The following is a 19,045-nucleotide window of genomic DNA, read 5'->3' on the forward strand; positions in this document are numbered from 1 at the left end:
TTCCACGTAGCTGCATTTCCCTTTCAGCCTCATTGTCTTCGCGCGGCGCTGGAGATCACGCAACTTCCGCTTCCGGTCGGGGCGGGCTTCCAGTCGGCTGGGCGCCGAGCGTTGAGGACCTTGTGCGGGGGAAGGGTAAGGTGAGGCGGGTGTGGCGGGAGGGCGCGGTTCTCGCGATTCCCCCCTTCCAAGCACGGAGAGCCCCTGTTCCCGGCTCCCACCCCAAACCGTCCTGGGACGAGGAGCGGTAATTGGGAGGGAGAGGGGACGCCTGCGGCGCGTCCCGGTCTCCCATGACCGGCCAGATAAATCTACGTGGGGACGCCCTGCTACCGTCTGTCTTCTTCCCTATGGTAGGGTTTGTATTGGCAAAGAGATCGGGCGAATCTTGATAACAAGTCGCGTATACTTTCTAGGATATGAGGACTTGCAGGTGCCCCAGTCGCGCATGTTCCAGAGCCCGTTGCATTTCCGGGCCCTGAATAAGCTACGTCGTTGTGTATTCTGTTGTGTTTCTCTTTATTAGCTGGTCTCTATACTTTACTACCCCTTTCTCCGTCATACTTTAGGTCCTGTAGACTGAAGACTTAAATCCAAGGTCATGGCAAAACATCTGAAGTTCATTGCCAGAACTGTGATGGTACAGGAAGGGAATGTGGAAGGTGCATACAGGACCCTAAACAGGTAACTGGTTAGGGACCAGAATCATGCCTAGACCAACTCTTGAGAAGTGCGGTGGTTATTCTCTCACTTCCCCTGTTGTAGGTTGTCTCAAACCAGTGCCAGACCAGGTGTTCACAGCCTTGAAACTTCTCAGACCCTCAGTTTACTATATTAAAAATGAAATTCTTTCCCAAACCTAACCGTGAGGCTTACTTATCAGCCGTCATTCCTTTGATAATGAACCTGAATTCTATCCAAGACTTTAAAAAGAGCCCAAAGGGAAAATCAAGTTATAAAATTGCTAGTAAGCGAAAACATAGTACATGATGTATAGAAAGCTGAGTGAGGGATTGGTGTGGGACAAGGCTAATGGAAAAGATGAACTCAGATTTGGGATCTTAGAGAAGCAAGCAAGAGATAGAAAAGTGTTACAGGTTCAGAGAAAGGTTAACAACACAAGCAAAAACAAGATGGAAATGAACTGGCTGGAGTGGAGGAGCTGTATTGAAAAGTTTTGAATGCTAGGGTAAGAGATGTAGAATGACTCTAATAAAAAACGCCTCACAGTTGTGGTTTCTCAAGAAAATAGTTCCTTAAGCTTCCCTTATCACTAGTTGTAAGGATTTTGAGTTTCACTTATCTTTCTCCCCAGTGAAGCAGAGTTTGGAGAAACAAATGCTTGTTGAGTTGAATTATCAAATAATTATATGAAAGAGATGTTAATATATGAGCTGGTCCTCTGCCTTAAGGCCACTAAGGTGGTAGCTTTATGTCAGAAGTAAGAGAAGCCTAGGGAGATTGAGTTATATTCCTTGGGTTACAATTGTTGAATGATGGAAAGAAGCATAAATCACAATTTTCTAGTGCAATGTTCTTTGCTCTGTTACTACATTATTGACTAGTTTCTCTGGAAATGGAGAGACCTATGGCAGTCACTCTGCAGTTAAGAATCCTTATTTGATTGGGTTTAAAGATAGGTGGGGTTCTTGGGGACTAAGAAGGTAAATGAAAGAGAACCAATTCTTATCGAAGCAAAGAGTTCTAGGTGTGGAGGGCTGGATGGCAGAGGACCATAGTAAATGAGGACAAAGGTGCTGTCAGAAGCTGTGTAATTGAGAAGCAGTTGCAGGCTGAGGATGATTTGTATGTCTTTTAAAAGGATCTGGTCTTGCGTCAGCCTCTTCTTTCAGTGACTGTGCATGCCAGTCATATCCTTGGGCAGAAGCTGTTCCCTCTGCATTTTCATTTGCGTCGAAAGTAATCAGTTAAGTACAGGGCAGTAAGATAATCCTATTTCATGTTTTTGTATTGCTGCTCATTCCCTACTCTCCTATTTTAGACCTTTAAGTGGCATGTCTATGGGAGGGTTGAGATGTCTAATGATCTTTCTCTGCCCCTATACTGGAAGCACCAAGTGAATGTCTTTACAGATTCTGAAGTGAATTAGCTAGTGAGATGAAATGCTGAATTTGGGGAAAGGAAGTCTTGTAGATTACCTCACCCTTCTGACCTCTTCCTGTAAGTTTTTTGTTTGTTTTTTGGTTGTGCAGTGCAGCTTGCAGGATCTTAGTTCCCCAGGAGGGATCGAACCTGGGCCCCCTGCAGTGCAAGCACAGAGTCCTAACCACTGGACCGCCAAGGAATCCCAAGTTTTTTTCTGTATGATTTATTTTGGTGGATTTAGATGGGTCTTCTAACTAGGGTGACTGTGATGTTTGTATTGTTAAGGGATGTCAAAGGGCAGCTGTTAACCTGATGGTAAAACAAATTTCCAGAGGCTCAGCTTTAGCTCCCCTCACCTCTTTTATTCTTAAAGAACAAATAACACAAAAGCAAGAATTTTGTTTTTAGGTAATTAACTACTCTGATGAAGAACCAAAAAATAATTTGTGCAGCATTATTTATTGAACCATTTCTTACAGTTGTATCAAGAAAGTAGCTACAGGGAATTCCCTGGCAGTCCAGTGGTTAGGACTCTGCCCTTCCACTGTAGGGGGCACGATTGGGGGTGGGGAGGTGGGGGCGTGAACTAAGATCCCACATGCTGTGCAGCATGGCCACAAGGCCAACCAAAAAAAGAAAGAAAGAAAGAAAGTAGCTGCAACTTCAATACTTTTGACCAAAGCCAGGCCTAATAATAGTTTTCTCACATAAATGAGGCAGCATAACTTAGTGGTTTAGAGCACAGAGCCAACTGACTGGTTCAGATCCCTGCTGTGCCATTTATTGGCCTCATAATCTGTGATTAGCTACTTAATATCTCTGCCTCAGTTTCTTCAGTAAAATGGAACTAATAATAGTGCCCACCTCATAGGGTTGATGTGAGGATTAAGTTAGTAATATAAATAAATTGCTTAGGACAGTGCTTGGCACATAGTAGGCATTATGTGTTAGCTATTATCATAATTTGGAAGTAACTGTAAGGGAGTTTTTACCCTTTTGGTTTTACTTCGTGGGTGATTTGTTTATTCATTTGTTTTGAGAGATTGACAGTTTGCTTTAACTGTTTTTTCTCTTATGCTCCTTGATTATCAAGTTATGCTCAAGGTGGCCTGGAGGTGAAAAAATGAGAAAATAATTTAGCTTTATTTTGTCCTGAGGCTCTAGTTGGCTGCTGGTATATTGGAATGACTTTTCCTATACATGCTGGTACTTTCCAACCAAGGCTTCTTCTCTATATGCTAATGCTAATCTCATTTTGAAATAACAGCATTTATTCCCTCTGTATGCACTGCTCCCTCATCCCCCATTTCCACTTACAAAAATTTAAAACCTGAAAAACAAAATGTTTCTAACTTCCTGCCTAAAGGAGTTGATCATCTCTCTATTGATGCCAAGTCTGCAGAAAGCATAAGGCCAATTCACCTTCTGAGAGAAGACTCTTCTTCTATTTTTTTGCCTGGGATTGTTCTAATTAACCTGGAAACAAATCTCTGTATCTCCGCCTCTTATGAAATCCTAATTTAGCAAATACCTTTTTATTTAAGCAACATGAGGGTTTTGCTTTTCCTGTTTTTTCTTTTCTTTTTTTTTTTTTTAATTTTATCTGAAAATCTTTCCTGATCCCAGGTGTGGAGTGGGTGTAGGTGAGAAAAAAAGAAATAAATGACAGAAGGTGAGGTGTGTTTGGATACCTTCTGTCATCTGGCCTGGCCTAGTACTATCTTATACCTTCTTGTTCCTAAGAATCTGTTTTCAAATATCTCTAAATTGATTTCTTCCTTCTTTCCTTTCTTCTTCCCTCCTTCCTCCTTTTTGTTAAACAAGAGCCCCATACTTTTAAGATTCTCTTTTTATAGGTGAATTGCAGTTTATGCATACTTTTTTCCTGGGTAGAAATGCTCATTTTAGTCAGAAACAGCAGGAAACTGGTCAGTGTAACGCTATGTGGTTTTTGACCCTGCTGCCAATCACCTGGGGGAATCTTTATTTAAAACAAAAAACAAAAACCCTCGTGATGTCAGGGCCCAACCTGAGACTAAATCAATCTCTCGATGGTGGCGTCTGACCAGCAGCATTTTTTACAATGTCTCATGAGATTTTAATATTCAGCTAGGATTTTAATAGTCTTAAGGATAGAGATCTATGCTTTTTCATTTGTATATTCCTTGCATTTACCAAAGTGTCAGGTGCATAGAAAGCTCTCAATAAATGTCTACTTAATGAATATAAATGTTCCTTTATCTTCTGTCACTCCCTAAGTTTAGTGTTTGTCAAACCTTTCCACTGAAGTATACTTAACAGGAGAGGAGAGTGAAGGAACTATAAGGGGTTCTTCCACCACAAGCAAACAAGGAATTTCTTTTTTTAATCTCTCGTTTTTTAATTAAAATTTTAGGTGATTTTTATTTGTTGTCTTTACGTTTGTTTTAGGGCTAGCACCCCCACTTCCACTCTAGTTAGAGTTGGTCCTCCAGGCAGATGCATTGAATTTATCTAGAGATTTTTGTCTTTGGATAGTACCCTTGGCATTCTATCAAGTATCCTAGGTAAGAAATGTGGTATTACTTTTTCCTCACTCCAGGGATTAAAACACCAACATAGGAATAGATCTGGGCGGGGGGAAACAATTTACATTGCTGAAAAAGAAAAGAATTTGATCAGAAAGGAGAGGCATGGTTAGGCAGGAAAAAAAAAATGAAGAAATTCTGGTCCCAGACACTCAGGGCCTGAGGTGTGATGATCTCGTTTTAGGCTTCCTTATGAATTTGGAAAATTTGAACTTTGTGACTAAGGTTATCTAGGAAAACAGTGCAAGAAGTGCACGGTTGGAAGAAGCCAGCTTGGAGCAAGTATTATGGCAGTGATTTTTATAATCTTTGGGGAGGATATGTATTTTGTCAATGTAGATTTATTCTTTAGGAAGCTGCATTTATGTTCCTTTTTATCTTGGAGTGTTAGATACATATCCTTAAATTGTATTTTAGCCTCAGGAGAAAAAAGTGAACAAATATTTTGTTCTTAAAATAGGCAAGGACTTTTAAGCATCCAAATGTGAGCAGGTTGGTTCTGGAGTGTCCCAGCCTTCCTATCTGTCACTCTGTCAAACACAGTAAACACAGTATTTTCTTTCTTTCCTTTTTTTAATAAATTTATTTATTTTATTTATTTTTGGCTGCCTTGGGTCTTCGTTGCTGCGTGTGGGCTTTCTCTAGTTGCGGGGAGCGGGGGCTACTCTTCATTGTGGTGCACGGGCTTCTCATTGCGGTGGCTTCTCTTGTTGCGGAGCATGGGCTCTAGGTGCGCAGGCTTCAGTAGTTGTGGCTCACTGGCTCTAGAGCGCAGGCTCTGTAGTTGTGGCGCACGGGCTTAGTTGCTCCACGGCGTGTGGGATCTTCCCGGACCAGGGCTCGAACCCATGTGCCCTGCATTGGCAGGCAGATTCTTAACCACTGAGCCACCAGAGAAGCCCTTTTTTTTCTTGTATTGAAGTACAGTTACTGTATAATATTACATAAGTTACAGGTGTACAATATAGTGATTCACAATTTTTTAAAGGTTATACTTCATTTATAGTTATTGTAAAATATTGGCTATATTCCCCATGTTGTACAATATATTCTTGTAGCTTATTTATTTATTTATTTATTTGGCTGCGCCATGCAGCTTTGGGGACCTTAGTTTCCTGACCAGGGATCAAACCCAGGCCCTGGCATTGAAAGTGGTGAGTCCTAACAACTGGACCGCCAGGGAATTCCTCTTGTAACTTATTTTATACCTAATAGTTTGTACTTCTTAATCCTCTACCCCTATATTGCCCCTCCCCTACCCTCTCCCCACTGGTAACCACTAGTTTGTTCTCTATATCTGTGGGTCTGCTTCTTTTTGTTACTTTCACTAGTTTATTGTATTTTTTAGATGCCGCATATAAGTGAGATTATACAGTATTTGTCTTTCTCTATATGACTTATTTCACTTAAGCATAATGCCTTCCAAGTCCATCCAAACACAGTATTTTCTGACACTTTACTTCTTTTCCTCTGGTTTTCCGTAATGTCCTCTGGCTGCCTTTGCTGTATATCTCTCTTAAATCCCGGGCTTCTCCTCGTTTCTCTCAGCTTTCTGATAGTTGGTAGTTTAAAAATAAGTTGCATGTTCTGCGGTCTAATTACAACAATAGGTATGAGAGCAAATGAGAGGAGAGGGAGGTGGTTAAAGCTTTAGCATGTTTGGAGCACAGATGTAGTCTTCCAAAGGAAACAGCCTATGTGTCTGCACAGTGAGACCACCACAAAATGCTTGTTATATAACCAAGGGCCCTCATTGGTGCCCTGGGATGAAGAGATGGAGAGTGGGGGGTCATTAGAAAGCCCTGCGTGATTAGCTGGTGCCCAAGTAAAGAAAGGCAAGGACACTGGAAGCATGCCCAGTTGAACCCTTTTATTCCTGGTAGGTGAGCTTCTGGGCCCATTGAGTCCTTCTGTGTACATGTTGATCCTGATGTAGGCTGGCTACACTGACATGTGAGTCTGCCACCCCCAAATTCCCCAGCCCAGGCAGCTCAGCTCCTTTTACATAGTCTGTTGAACTGGCAGCTGAGTTCTCCTTAAATGTTAGGTTGCCAGGCGCCCAAACTCCGGGTTGATCTGTTTACTCTAAACCCCTTGGTTGACTAGTCCTTGAACTACCTGTGAAAGCAGAAGCATCATTAGTAACACCCTCTCTATTTACTTCATGAGTTCTACAAAACTCTTCCTACATCCTTTATTAGAAATGAGTTGAGGAGATGCCTCTACTTTAGGGATTCTGGAACATTTGAAGATAATCTGTGCTTTTTCAGGATACCTAGAAAGTGCAAGGTAAGGAAGGAAATCCTCACCTTGCACCTTGGAATTTATTTGGTTTGTGTTTTGGAACTAGAACCATCCAAGGAACACCATTTAGCAACCCCATCATTATGTTGGGGGCCACCGATCTTTTCACTTTTTTCACCTCCTCTAACATTCCTTTGGTACTTTTTTCTTGTCTTTCTTTTCTGCCTGACCACACAGGCATTTACTTGGTAAGATGATCACTTCTGTTTCAGAACCCTTTTGAAACTCCAGTAGGATACCTGAGTGTGTTTCTAAACTCCTCCTCCTTTTGCTGTTTTCTTTCATACTACTTTAAACTGTCTTTGTCATTCCAGTAGGCTCTTCTTCCTAGGTGAAGTCATATCTAGGGTCTCTGTTCTTTTCATAGTCTCTCCTCAAATCCAGTCTCCTTGCCCTTTTTATATTTCCAGTCTTTCCCTTTCAGGAACTTTCTTTGTTGTTGTTTTTTCTGTTTTTTCTCTAATATACTAGTCTCTAGTCCAAAAAGTGGCCTTCATTAAATAGCAGTAAACAGGGTCTAGACAGAAATAAATACTTAATTGTTTGGATCAGTTCCTTTCCCTTTGTGTGCCATGTCGTCTTGGCTTGCATCTTTTTACTCTAATTAAGGAGCCTGGCCCAGCTCTTTCCTCCCTCATTTTTCGCTTTGCCCATGGGCACCACAATAATTTGTCTTTCAAACCTCAGTGGTTTTTGTTTGAGAAGCAGAGTGCTAGGATAGGATATTGAGAGTATAGGATATTGAGAAGCAGAGTGCTATTTTGTTTGAGAAGCAGAGTGCACTAAAGACCTGAATTCTACTGCTAGCTGCATTTTGTGATCTTGGGCAGGTCCGCGTCTCTAAACTTCAGTTTTCTAATCTGTAAAGAGATGACGGGAACGCCCCTGGTGGTCCAGTGGTAAGATCCTGCATGCCACGTGGTGCGGCCAAAAAAAAAAAAAGATGACATTACCAGCTTAATCAGTTTCATAGGATAATGATTAGGGTCATGGATATGAAAATGCTATCTAAAGTCTAATGTGCCATTTTAGTAAAGGTAATATTGAGGCCTTCTGAGCTAATATTCCCAAGAACTGTGTCTGTTAGAAAGTAACTTAATCCCTTGAGCTGTGGACATTTGTCAGTCACCAAGAGGATTCATTTTTGTCATACATTTACTGATATTTGCTCTTTTGCCAAGTAGTATATTAAATGCAAAAATGAAAGACTTAATCTCTAACCTTAGAAAGCACACAACCCTGTAAGGGAGAATTTAAAAACTAAAAAACCAAACATGGCTAAATATAATACTGTCTGATCAGTGCTTTAAAAGTGTACTGTGGCATTGGTTCTCCCTGGACCATTAGCAGCAAAATCATTTGGGAACTTGTTAGAAATGCAGATTCGTGGGCCCCACCCTAGACCTGTGGAATCAGAAACGAGGTGGCACAGCAGTCAGTGTTTTAACAAGTTTTCCAGGTGACTGTTGCATGAGTCTCAAAGTTTGAGAACCACTGTGCGTTGGGAACAGAGAGAAGGAGTGATTAATTTCTCCTGGACCAGTTTACAAATATCATTACCCGTTGATCTGGGCCTTTGAAGAATAAATAGCCTTTCATAAAACAGAAAAAGAAAGGAATCATATTCTCAGAGAACATCATGAACAAATGTAAAAAATACATGTGTAGTGTGTTTGGAAAACACCTAGTTCAATATGACTAGACATAGGCTTTTTAGGGCAAGTTATTAAAGATAAAGCTAGAGAGAGAGAGGGTGAAGCTCAATTGTTTAGGACTTTGAGCTTAGACTAGTGGTTCCCAAATTTATCTGCACATTGCAATTACCTAGGGAACTTAACAAACCCTGCCCGTGTACCTCCCCTCTTGTGACTTAATTGGAATGTTTTAAAGATCCCCAAGTATTCTAATGTGCAAACAAGTTTGGGAACCACTGGCTTAGACTGTTTTGTTTATTGGGAAAGATTTTTTAACATCAGAGTACACAATCTGATTTATTTTTTATAAATTTATTTATTTATTTATTTTTGGCTGTATTGGGTCTTCGTTGCTGCGTGCAGGCTTTCTCTAGTTGGGGCGAGCGGGGCCTGCTCTTCGTTGCGGTGTGCAGGCTTCTTATTGTAGTGGCTTCTCTTGTTGCGGAGCACAGGCTCTAGGAGCACAGGCTTCAGTAATTGCAGCACGCGGGCTCAGTAGTTGTGGCTCATGGGCTCTAGAGGGCAGGCTCAGTAGTTGTGGTGCACAGGCTTAGTTGCTCCGTGGCATGTGGGATCTTCCCAGACCAGGGCTCGAACCTGTGTCCCCTGTATTGGCAGGCGGATTCTTAACCATTGCGCCACCAGGGAAGTCCCACAATCTGATTTATGTTTTAGGACAATAATTGGTGTAGGGAAGGAGAATGGAAGTAGGGCAGCCTGTTTACCCTTCACAATTCAAATAAGGTATCCGTTAGAAAGCTTTCATAACCACCTTCTTATCAAGTCCAGATTATATACCTCTCCTGTGTGCTTCCCTTATCTTTGCATCTATCACATTCTATTGTAATTCTTACATAATTGTCTTCTCTACTAGACTGCAAGGGTAGGGAACTATGCCTAAGTTTGTTTTATATCCTCAGCATTTAACACAGTGTCTGGTACAGAGTTGGGATTCCATAAATACTTATTGATTAAATGACCAGTTAGATGATTATTTCAGTACAGGTATAAGGACCATAATAAGAGCTGTAGCCATAGGGAAAGGAGAGAAGGAAAAGATCTAAGAACTATTTCAGGTTATAGAATGTATAGGATATTGTAAATGTGAGTGTAGGAAGTAAAGGAGAAGGCCTACTCCAGGAACATGGTGAGATTTTTAGCTTGACTAACTGGTGATGCCATTAGCAGAGAGAGTACAGAGGAGGAAGAATGAATTTTAGGAGGAGATAATAAAATTGGTTTTTGTGGGGTTTAAGGCAATTGGAAACATCAGTCTAGTTCTAAGATAAGATTGGGGCTAGAGATAATGATTTAAGAGTCAACCAGTGTCTGGGTCCGTTCTCAAGTGTGGCTCTACATTAGAATTACCTGAGGGGTGTTTTAAAATATACCCAGTGTATAACCCCACTGGAGACCAATTAAATCAGAATCTCTGAGGAACGGGACCAAGGCATGAATGCTTTTTAAAGGCTCTTCAGGAAATGATTGCATTGTGCACAGGGTTGAAGCCCGTGGTAAAGTTTAAGGGAATCATGTAGAACCAAAAAGGAGGTGGTTTACAGTCAGAATCTGGAGGGATACCAACAGTTAAGGGTAAATTAGGAAGAAAGCCAGCAATGGAGACCCTTTTGTGCGCCAAGATACTGAGTCTTTGGTGCCCTACTTTTTTTTGGCTATGTTGGGTCTTCGTTGCTGCGCGCAGGCTTTCTCTAGTTGCGGCGAGTGGGGGCTACTCTTTATTGCAGTGTGTGGGCTTCTCATTGCGGTGGCTTCTCGTGGTGGTGGCTTCTCGTTGTGGAGCACGGGCTCTAGGCGCGTGGGTTTCAGTAGTTGCAGCATGTGGGCTCAGTAGTTGTGGCACGTGGGTCCTACAGAGCACAGGCTTCAGTAGTTGTGGCACACGGGGCTTAGTTGCTCTGTGGTATGTGGGATCTTCCTGGACCAAAGATTGAACCTGTGTCCCCTGCACTGGCAGATAGATTCTTAACCACTGTGCCACCAGGGAAGTCCCCTGGTGCTGTGCTTTTCTATTGTACAACTCTAGTGTTGGATCCACATGACTTCTGGGCATGACTGTGTTTTCAACAGAACCTGAATTATCTACTCCTCCCACTTCTGGGAGTTGGCAACAATTCCCTTGCCTCCCATCTCCCTGCCACTAAAACCTAGACAAACTGATCTTACAAATCAGCAGGAGCCTAGGAGAGGATCCCAAAGGATAGTGGTTCCCATGTCTATTCACATTTGTAATGTACCCAAAGCTCAAATCTTTTCAAGTACATGTTCAATCTATTATTGTTATCTTGGACTTTTGGTATAACATACCAGCAATAAATAGGGTTTCCCACTGAGCGAAAGTAGCTGGTAGTTTCTTATTTTTATTTCCTTCTGCTTTCCCCCTTCCAGTTATAATAGCCATGTCTCAACTTCTCTACCTCCAATTGTGTTTTTGACTTACTTTTTACATGTAATGAAAGGAAAGGGTAGGCAGGAATGGGGTCATGTAAACAGTGCCAGGATGGAGGGCAGTAGCAGCAGGTGCCTCCAGACCTCCTCAGGACCAACTGATGATGAGTTGAGAGGGAGAGACAAGTTTCAGATTGGAGCCAGAGCTCTCAGGAGCCCAGGGATAAGGTAGGTTATAGAATAAACCCCCGTGTCCTCTTGGCTCACTGAGAACAAAGGGGCTGGTTTGAGTTAAGCGTGTTATGAATCCAAGAGAAACTGTGTTGTAAGGAATTAGGTGGGCAGGAAAAAACAAATTGAACTAAATTAAGATTAATAAAATACGGTTTCTGTCTTCAGGGATTATTAGTCTAGTGAGGGAGACATTTGTATAAATAACTAACAGAATGGCAAAATGAAATAATCTCTAAATAGGTATACAACAAAATTATTTTCTCTAAGAAGATGAGAAAGCTTTTGTGGAGAGATGGCATCTGGATTTAGCATCAAAAAGATGTGGAAAATCTCAGAAGGTTGGCAGCTAGGGGTTGGGGATGGCATTCTAGGCTGAGGAAGCAGTGTGAGTAAAGACTTGGTATTAATGTGTGTTCAGAGAGTAGTCAGTAAATTAGTGTGGTTGGAGCATGTGGTACATGGAAAAATCATGGTTGAGGCTGTTATTTTAATGCTCCCATTTGTATCACTGTTGTGATAAGGGCCTCTTCTTTCCCTGTATTAAGTGGGCCCAGATATTTCTCAGACTTACAGACTTCAGCTGCATCAGCTCTTAAACACAGTAGGGGTGGAACTACATTCTCCACTAAGGACCACATAGGAATCACCCCTAGTTATTTTTTCCTATTGCAAATGACTTACCCATTTGAAAATTCTGAAATGGCCCCTTGGTTGAGACTCACTGCCATAGGGAGCCACTGTTCTTTTGGGTCTGTGCCATATCCCTCAGGTGTGTTGTGGTAGAAAAAAAAAAAAAAAGGTTGAGAACATGACCATGACTATAAACTCCCCAAGAACAGGACTATATAATTAATTGCCTTTTTATTTCCCCACATATTACTGTTTGGTGCCTGGCCTCTGTATGTTGGCAGTTAATGCTGTATTGTCACTATTTCACACCATTTTTACAGACACCAGTTATTTGGTCAGTTGACTTCTGATCATTGTGAAACTGGAAAAGAACAATAAGGAGCCTAAGCCTCTAACTTCATTGCCTGTCTTTATACAGAATCCTTACCATGGATGGGCTCATTGAGGACATAAAGCGACGGCGATACTACGAGAAGCCTTGCCGCCGGCGACAGAGGGAAAGCTATGAAACCTGCCGGCGAATCTACAACATGGAAATGGCTCGCAAGATCAACTTCTTGATGCGAAAGAATCGGGCGGATCCGTGGCAGGGCTGCTGAGGCCTGTGGATAGGAGGCCCCATGTGAAAATCCTTATCCAGCTGTCTCCACCTCTTTTCTTTCTCCCACCCCATTTTCTCTTACCTTTCTTACAATAAACTCACATATATGCAAGAAGGCCTGCATATATAGAAGCAGTCCCACTAGTCAGCAATAGACACTTTCTTGTATTAAGTCAAAGAGAAACCGAGTCCAAAAGTAGTCTGGGAGTAGAATGGTGGTTGCCAAGGGCTGGTGTTGGGAGGAGGGGAATGGGAAATTATTGTTTAATGAGAGCAGAGTTTCAGTTTGGGAAGATGAAAAAGTTCTGGAGGTGGATAGTGGTGATACTTGCACAACAACGTGAATGTACTTAATGCCACTGAACTGTACACTTAAATGATTAAAATGTTAAATTTTATGTTTTGTATATTTTACTGTAATTTTTAAAATTTATTTATTTGGCTGCGCCAGGTCTTAGCTGCAGCACACAGGATCTTCGTTGCCGCCTGCGTGATCTTTAATTGTGGCATGAGGGATCTAGTTCCCTGACCAGGGATCGAATCTGGGCCCCCTACATTGGGAGCATGGAGCCTTAGCTGCTGGACCACCAGGGAAGTCCCTATATTTTACTGTAATTTTTTAAAATGTAGTCTGAAGTGGGAAATTTTTTAAAATGTAGTGGAGTATATCTACCATGTCTAATTTTTATGAAACCCAAAGCAAGATCTTATTATTGGAAAACGATCTATTCCTCTTTACTGAACTGCCTTCCAACTATTAGGTAAAAGGAAGAGGAAACATGTATATATTTGGAATAAATTCTACTTCTGAAACACCCATCAACCAGGGTAGAGAGCTGGAACCCTTCCCCAAAGGAATCCTTAAGACAGTCTAACATTCACCCCTGTTTTGTCTTTCCTGTGGTTTTCCTAAAGGAGGCTAGTGGAGGGTTGGTAGAAAAGAAAGCCGTAGATGGATGGTAGGAAAGAGAATGGGGGAGTGTTAAGAGAAAGAAGGGCACAAAGCCAGAAATACCTACAGCAGTGGTTCTCAAAGTGTGATCTTCAGATCAGTAGCATCACCTGAGAAATTGCTAGAAATGGAAAATTTGGGACCCTACTTTAGACCTTCCAAATTGGAAATTGAGGTTGAAGCCCGGCAATCTATTTTAACAAGCCCTGCAGGTGATTCTGATGCAGGCTAAAATTGGAGAACCATTGCCCTATAGTACTCAAAAGAGATTCCAGGTGGAGGTCCCAACTACCACCCCTGCCCTCCTCAACAGGCACTCCTGGGCATGGGACTCTTGACAGCTGGGGCATCTGACCACTGTGGGAAGACCAGCTACTCTGCTTCCTCTCCTGCTGTGTTTCCTCTGATCTTGGTCCCCTAACAGCCATGCCTGCTAGTATAAGGAGAGTTGGTGCCAACCCCTGTAGGAGAATGCAGAGGGTAGGTGGAAGTGGCTAGCCCATCTCTCCTCACCCTGAGTGGATCCCACTCAGCATAGTGTTAAAAAAGGAAGTAAACAATGTATAACTGATTCACTTTGTTATAAAGCAGAAACTAACATACCATTGTAAAGCAATTATACTCCAATAAAGATGTTAAAAAAAGGTAAACAGAGCCAACTGCCAAGCCTCCTATCTCTCCAGATTACTAGTGTTCAAATATTGCCCCCTTGTGGTACAGTAGCGTGGCTTCAGATTTCTTCTGGTCTTAATTCTGTCTTCAGTGTCTTTTTCTCTCTTTCATGATAACCATACTTACTGATTAAACAGCACATATGATGGAACCAGTGTTCCTTGTGTCTCAGGGCTTGATTGTCTTTCTTCCACTCATCAGGAATAAGGCCCATGGTGAATAAAGCATATTATTGGGCACTACATAGAAACAGCTTATAAATAGAAGATCTGGTCCTTGCCCTCTAGAGACTTACATTGCGGCTTGAGAAATTCTATATACAGACTGTCTTCAACTCTGTTACTTTTGTACAACCTCATTTTAATAAGTTAACAAATTAGACACTGATACTTCTGAATCACCTTTCAATCTCTGAATTTGGTCTTCAGTACATTACTTTTGAATGATTTTGAGCCACAGCATGTTATCACCTGTTGCCGATTGCTGTTGCTAAAGAATAAAGACCTGGCTCCTGCCAAAATGGCAGGGTATGTTTGTGATAGCAGTACTAGGTCTGTTACTTGGCAGCACTTCTCCCTGTTAAGTGGCAGCTTTTCTCTGAGGCTAAAGTTGCTTCTGTCGTCTCTCCTAAATACTAAGGGGTGGCTAAGCTCTGGAATTCGTCTCGGAAATTATCCCCTGCTTGTCCTAATTTCCAGTCCTGACCACTGTCCATGTACCCTGGAGCAGTGAACAATGATGGGTTGTAGCAGGTAGCCAGTAGAAAAGGCCTCGTGTGTGAGAAGCGGGTAGCCGACTTGGTGAGGTCCCAATCAGCTTGTGCTGTCATGGAAGAAAGACCTTCCACTCTCTGCTCTGGGAAGCTAGAGGATACCTCATGGTCATTTAATGAGTGGGGATTGCCCTAATCTTTTTATTCCTGTATCACCTTCGGGAGAGGGGTGCTTTAGTATTTACACAGTTACAGGGCGATAGATACAATACCTCCTACCTTGATCTTTGGCACCTATGACATCTCTTAGATGTCCACTGGATTACCTCTGTCAGGCATGTTTAGTACTCTGGAAACAGGTACCCCTTTAAAATTGGACTCTGTTGAGTAACTTTGACATTGTACTTTTAAAGTTTTCAGAAGTGCACTAAGTACAAAATAAGTTTGCCTATATGTTAACTGAAAATACTAAGGAATAACTACTCACTGTATACAGTAAGTCCTCTACATACAAACCTTCAAGTTGCGAACTTTCAAAGATGTGAATGTGCGTGCCAGCCCCTGCATGCCAGCTGTTGTACTGTACTACTGTACTTTTCAAGGTACTATACTGTAAGATTAAAAATGTTTTATTTTTTGTGTTTATGTACATATTATTTGTGTGAAAAGTATTATAAACCTATCACAGTACAGTACTATATAGCTGATTGTGTTAGTTGGGTACCTAGGCTAACTTTGTTGGACTTACGAACAAACTGGACTTAACGAACGTGCTCTTGGAACAGAACTCGTTCATACGTAGGCGACTATTCAGACTGTATTAAGTGTAGGTAGTTGAAGGAAAAGGAAAAGATTGGAGCTTCTAGTATGTGCCAGCTACCTTATATGCATAGTTTTTTACATAGTCAAAAAGATCTAGATTCAGGGGCTTCCCTGGTGGTCCAATCGTTAAGACTCCTCACTCGGGCTTCCCTGGTGGCACAGTGGTTAAGAATCTGCCTGCCAATGCAGGGGACATGGGTTCGAGCCCTTGTCTGGGAAGATCCCACATGCCACGGAGCAACTAAGCCCGTGTGCTACAACTACTGAGCCTGCGCTCTAGAGCCCACGAGCCACAGCTACTGAGCCTGCGTGCCACAACTACTGAAGCCCGAGCTCCGCAACGAGAGGCCACGCAATGAGAAGCCTGTGCACCGCAACGAAACAGTAGCCCCTATTTGCCACAAATGGAGAAGGCCCTCGACAGCAACGAAGATCCAACGCAGCCAAAAATAAATAAATAAATTTATTAAAACAAACAAAAACTCCTCACTCCCAGTGCAGGGGGCCCGGGTTCGCTCCCTGGTCAGGGAACTTGATCCTGCCTGCCGCAAGTAAAGATCCTGCATGCTTCAGCCAAGATCCCACATGCCACAACGAAGATCCTGCACACGGCAATGAAGATCCCATGTGCCGCAACTAAGACCCAGCGCAGCCAAATGCATAAATAAATATTTTTAAAATATATATATAACATGAAGTTTACCATTTTAACCATTTTTAAATGTACAATTGAGTGTTATGTAACTATTACCACTATCTATTTCCAAAACATTTTCATCACCTGAAATAAACTAATCATTAAGCAATAATTTCCCACCCTCCACCCCCTGCCTCCCCATAGCCCCTGGTATTTGTCTATTCTATTTGTCTATTCTAGGTACTTCATATAAGTGGAATCATACAATATTTTCCCTTCTGTGTCTGGCTTATTTCATTTAGCATATTTTCAAGGTTTATCTATGTTGTACTATGTATCCGAAATTCATTCCTTTTTATGGAGGAAAAATATTCCATTGTGTTTATATATATGTATACATGTGTGTGTGTGTGTATATATATATGTGTATATATATACGCCACATTTTGTTTATTCATTCATCTGTCTTTAAACACTTGGGTTGCTTCCACCTTTTCACTAATGTGAATAATGCTGCTATGAACGTGGATGTACAAGTATCTCTTTGAGACCCTACTTTTAGTTCTTAGGTTATATACGCAGAAGGAGAATTGCTGGATTATAGAGTAATCCTGTTTTTTGAGAAACCACCATGCATTTTTCCATAGTGGTTGCACCATCTTACATTCCCACTAACAGTGTGCAGGGTTCCGATTTCTCCATATCCTTGTCAACCCTTGTTATTTTCTGGGTTTTTTGATAGTAACCAACCTAATGGATGTGAGGTGGTATCTCCTTGTGGTTTAGATTTTTATTTCCCTAATGACTAATGATGTTGAGCATCTTTTCATGTGCTTTTTGGCCACCTGTATATCTTCTTTGGAGAAATGTGTAGTTAAGTCCTTTGCCCATTTTTTAATTGGGTTGTTTTTTGTTGAGTTATAGGAGTTCTCTATATATTCTATATATTAATCCCTTATTATATATATGACTTGCAAATATTTTCTCCCATTCTGTGGATTACCTTATCTCTCTCTTGATGGTGTCCTTTGATGCACAGAAGTTTTTAATTTTGAAGTCCAATTTATTTTTTCTTTTGTTGCTGTGTTTTTGGTGTTATATCCAAGAAAATTATTGCCAAATTCAATGTCATGAAGATTTTCCCGTTTTCTTCTAAGACTTTTTATGGTTTTCGCTCTTAAATTTAGGTCTTTGATCCACTTTGGGTTAATTTTTGTATATGGAATGAGGAAGGTCTCATTCTTTTGCATGTGGATGTCCAGTTTTCCCTCCACCATCTGATGAAAGACTGTCCTTTTTCCATTGCATGGTCTTGACACCCTTTAAAAAATACAACTGACCGTGGACTTCCCTGGTGGCGCATTGGTTAAGAATCTGCCTGCCAATGCAGGGTACACGGGCTCGAGCCCTGGTCCGGGAAGATCCCACATGCCACGGAGCAGCTAAGCCCATGTGCCACAACTACTGAGCCTGCGATCTAGAGCCCGCAAGCCACAACTACTGAAGCCCGCGCGCCTAGAGCCCGTGCTCCACAACAAGAGAAGCCGCTGCAATGAGAAGCCTGCGCACCGCAACAAAGAGCAGCCCCTACTCGCCGCAACTAGAGAAAGCCCACGTGCAGCAACAAGGACCCAATGCAGTCAAAAAAACCAAACCAAAACAACAACTGACAGTATGTGTGAGGTTTACTTCTGGGCTGTCTAATCTATTCTGTTGATCTATATGTCCATCCTTATGCCAGTGTCACACTAAATATGTTTTATTTGTTTTCTGTTGTTTTTTTAAATCTATTTTATTTTTGGCTGCGCTGGGTCTTCGTTGCTGCACATGGGCTTTCTCTAGTTGTGGCGAGCGGGGGCTACTTTTCGATGCGGTGCGCGGGCTTCTCATTGCAGTGGCTTCTCTTGTTGCGGAGCACGGGCTCTAGGCGCGCGGGCTTAGTAGTTGTGGCGCACGGGCTTAGTTGCTCCACGGCATGTGGGATCTTCCCAGACCAGGGCTCGAACCTGTGTCCACTGCATTGGTAGGCGGATTCTTAATCACTGCGCCACCAGGGAAGTCCCTAAATATGTTTTATAAGTTACATTTAATCCTCACAATATTCTTTTAAAGTAGAGACTTATTCTCATTTTATAATTGGGGAAACAACCTCAGAAAAATGTATTACCTGAAGGAATCACAGACTCACAGCTAGTAACTGCGAGACTAAGATTTAAACCCGTCTGATTCCAAATATTGGAAATAAAATCAGTTCCTATAAAAAAAAGAAAATCCCTATGGGGAATTGAATCCTGGTAGTTAAAAGCACTGAAAATAAATTTACAACTCTGCAGAGTTAGAACTCATTAACCCATTCAACAGACTTTTTGGAGTGACTACTTAATGTGAGACATTGGTTTTAGGTGCTGTAGATACAATGAGGAAACTGAGGCATGAATTAGTTGAGCAAGAAGTACCCTCAGTTTGCTACTCAAAGCCAGGATTTATTCATTGTTTCATCCTGCACCATCAGGGAAGGTAGATTTTGGTACATACTTCTCAAGCTTATTAAAAACCAGACTTTAAATACAAAAATCTGGTGCTCCCTGGGAAATTCTAATAACCTCCCTAGAGAATAACTGCATTTTCCAGTGAACCTACTATCTAAGAAAACATCTTAGGGTTTTCATTTCTGTCATTTGTAATCTGGAAATAATACTTTTTTTTAA

The 19,045-nt window shown here is 41.7% G+C and overlaps 1 protein-coding gene across 2 annotated transcripts; it reads left to right on the forward strand.

Annotated features, from left to right (window-relative positions):
* The first annotated feature begins 9 nt into the window (after positions 1-9).
* Positions 10-12,940, forward strand: MRPS21 (mitochondrial ribosomal protein S21). 2 transcript variants are annotated; one of them, XM_067727633.1, is made up of 3 exons: positions 10-135; positions 570-684; positions 12,360-12,940. In XM_067727633.1, exons 2-3 carry the CDS (start codon positions 602-604, stop codon positions 12,538-12,540), a joined length of 264 nt encoding a protein of 87 aa, XP_067583734.1. In that variant the 5' UTR covers positions 10-135; positions 570-601; the 3' UTR covers positions 12,541-12,940. The 2 variants fall into 2 exon arrangements, with proteins under 2 accessions (XP_067583734.1, XP_067583735.1); XM_067727634.1 differs by lacking the exon at positions 10-135 and adding an exon at positions 142-353.
* Positions 12,941-19,045: the final 6,105 nt, after the last annotated feature.

The sequence above is a fragment of the Pseudorca crassidens genome, chromosome 2 (genome assembly GCF_039906515.1).
Source record: "Pseudorca crassidens isolate mPseCra1 chromosome 2, mPseCra1.hap1, whole genome shotgun sequence".
NCBI classification, from domain to species: domain Eukaryota; kingdom Metazoa; phylum Chordata; class Mammalia; order Artiodactyla; family Delphinidae; genus Pseudorca; species Pseudorca crassidens.

What these genes read in the sequence shown, in the direction of transcription:
- MRPS21 (XM_067727633.1), top strand. Translation starts at nt 602, where the DNA reads ATGGCAAAACATCTGAAGTTCATTGCCAGAACTGTGATGGTACAGGAA. An exon ending in GCATACAGGACCCTAAACAG is followed by an intron (nt 685 to 12,359) that starts GTAACTGGTTAG and finishes GTCTTTATACAG; the next exon opens with AATCCTTACCATGGATGGGC.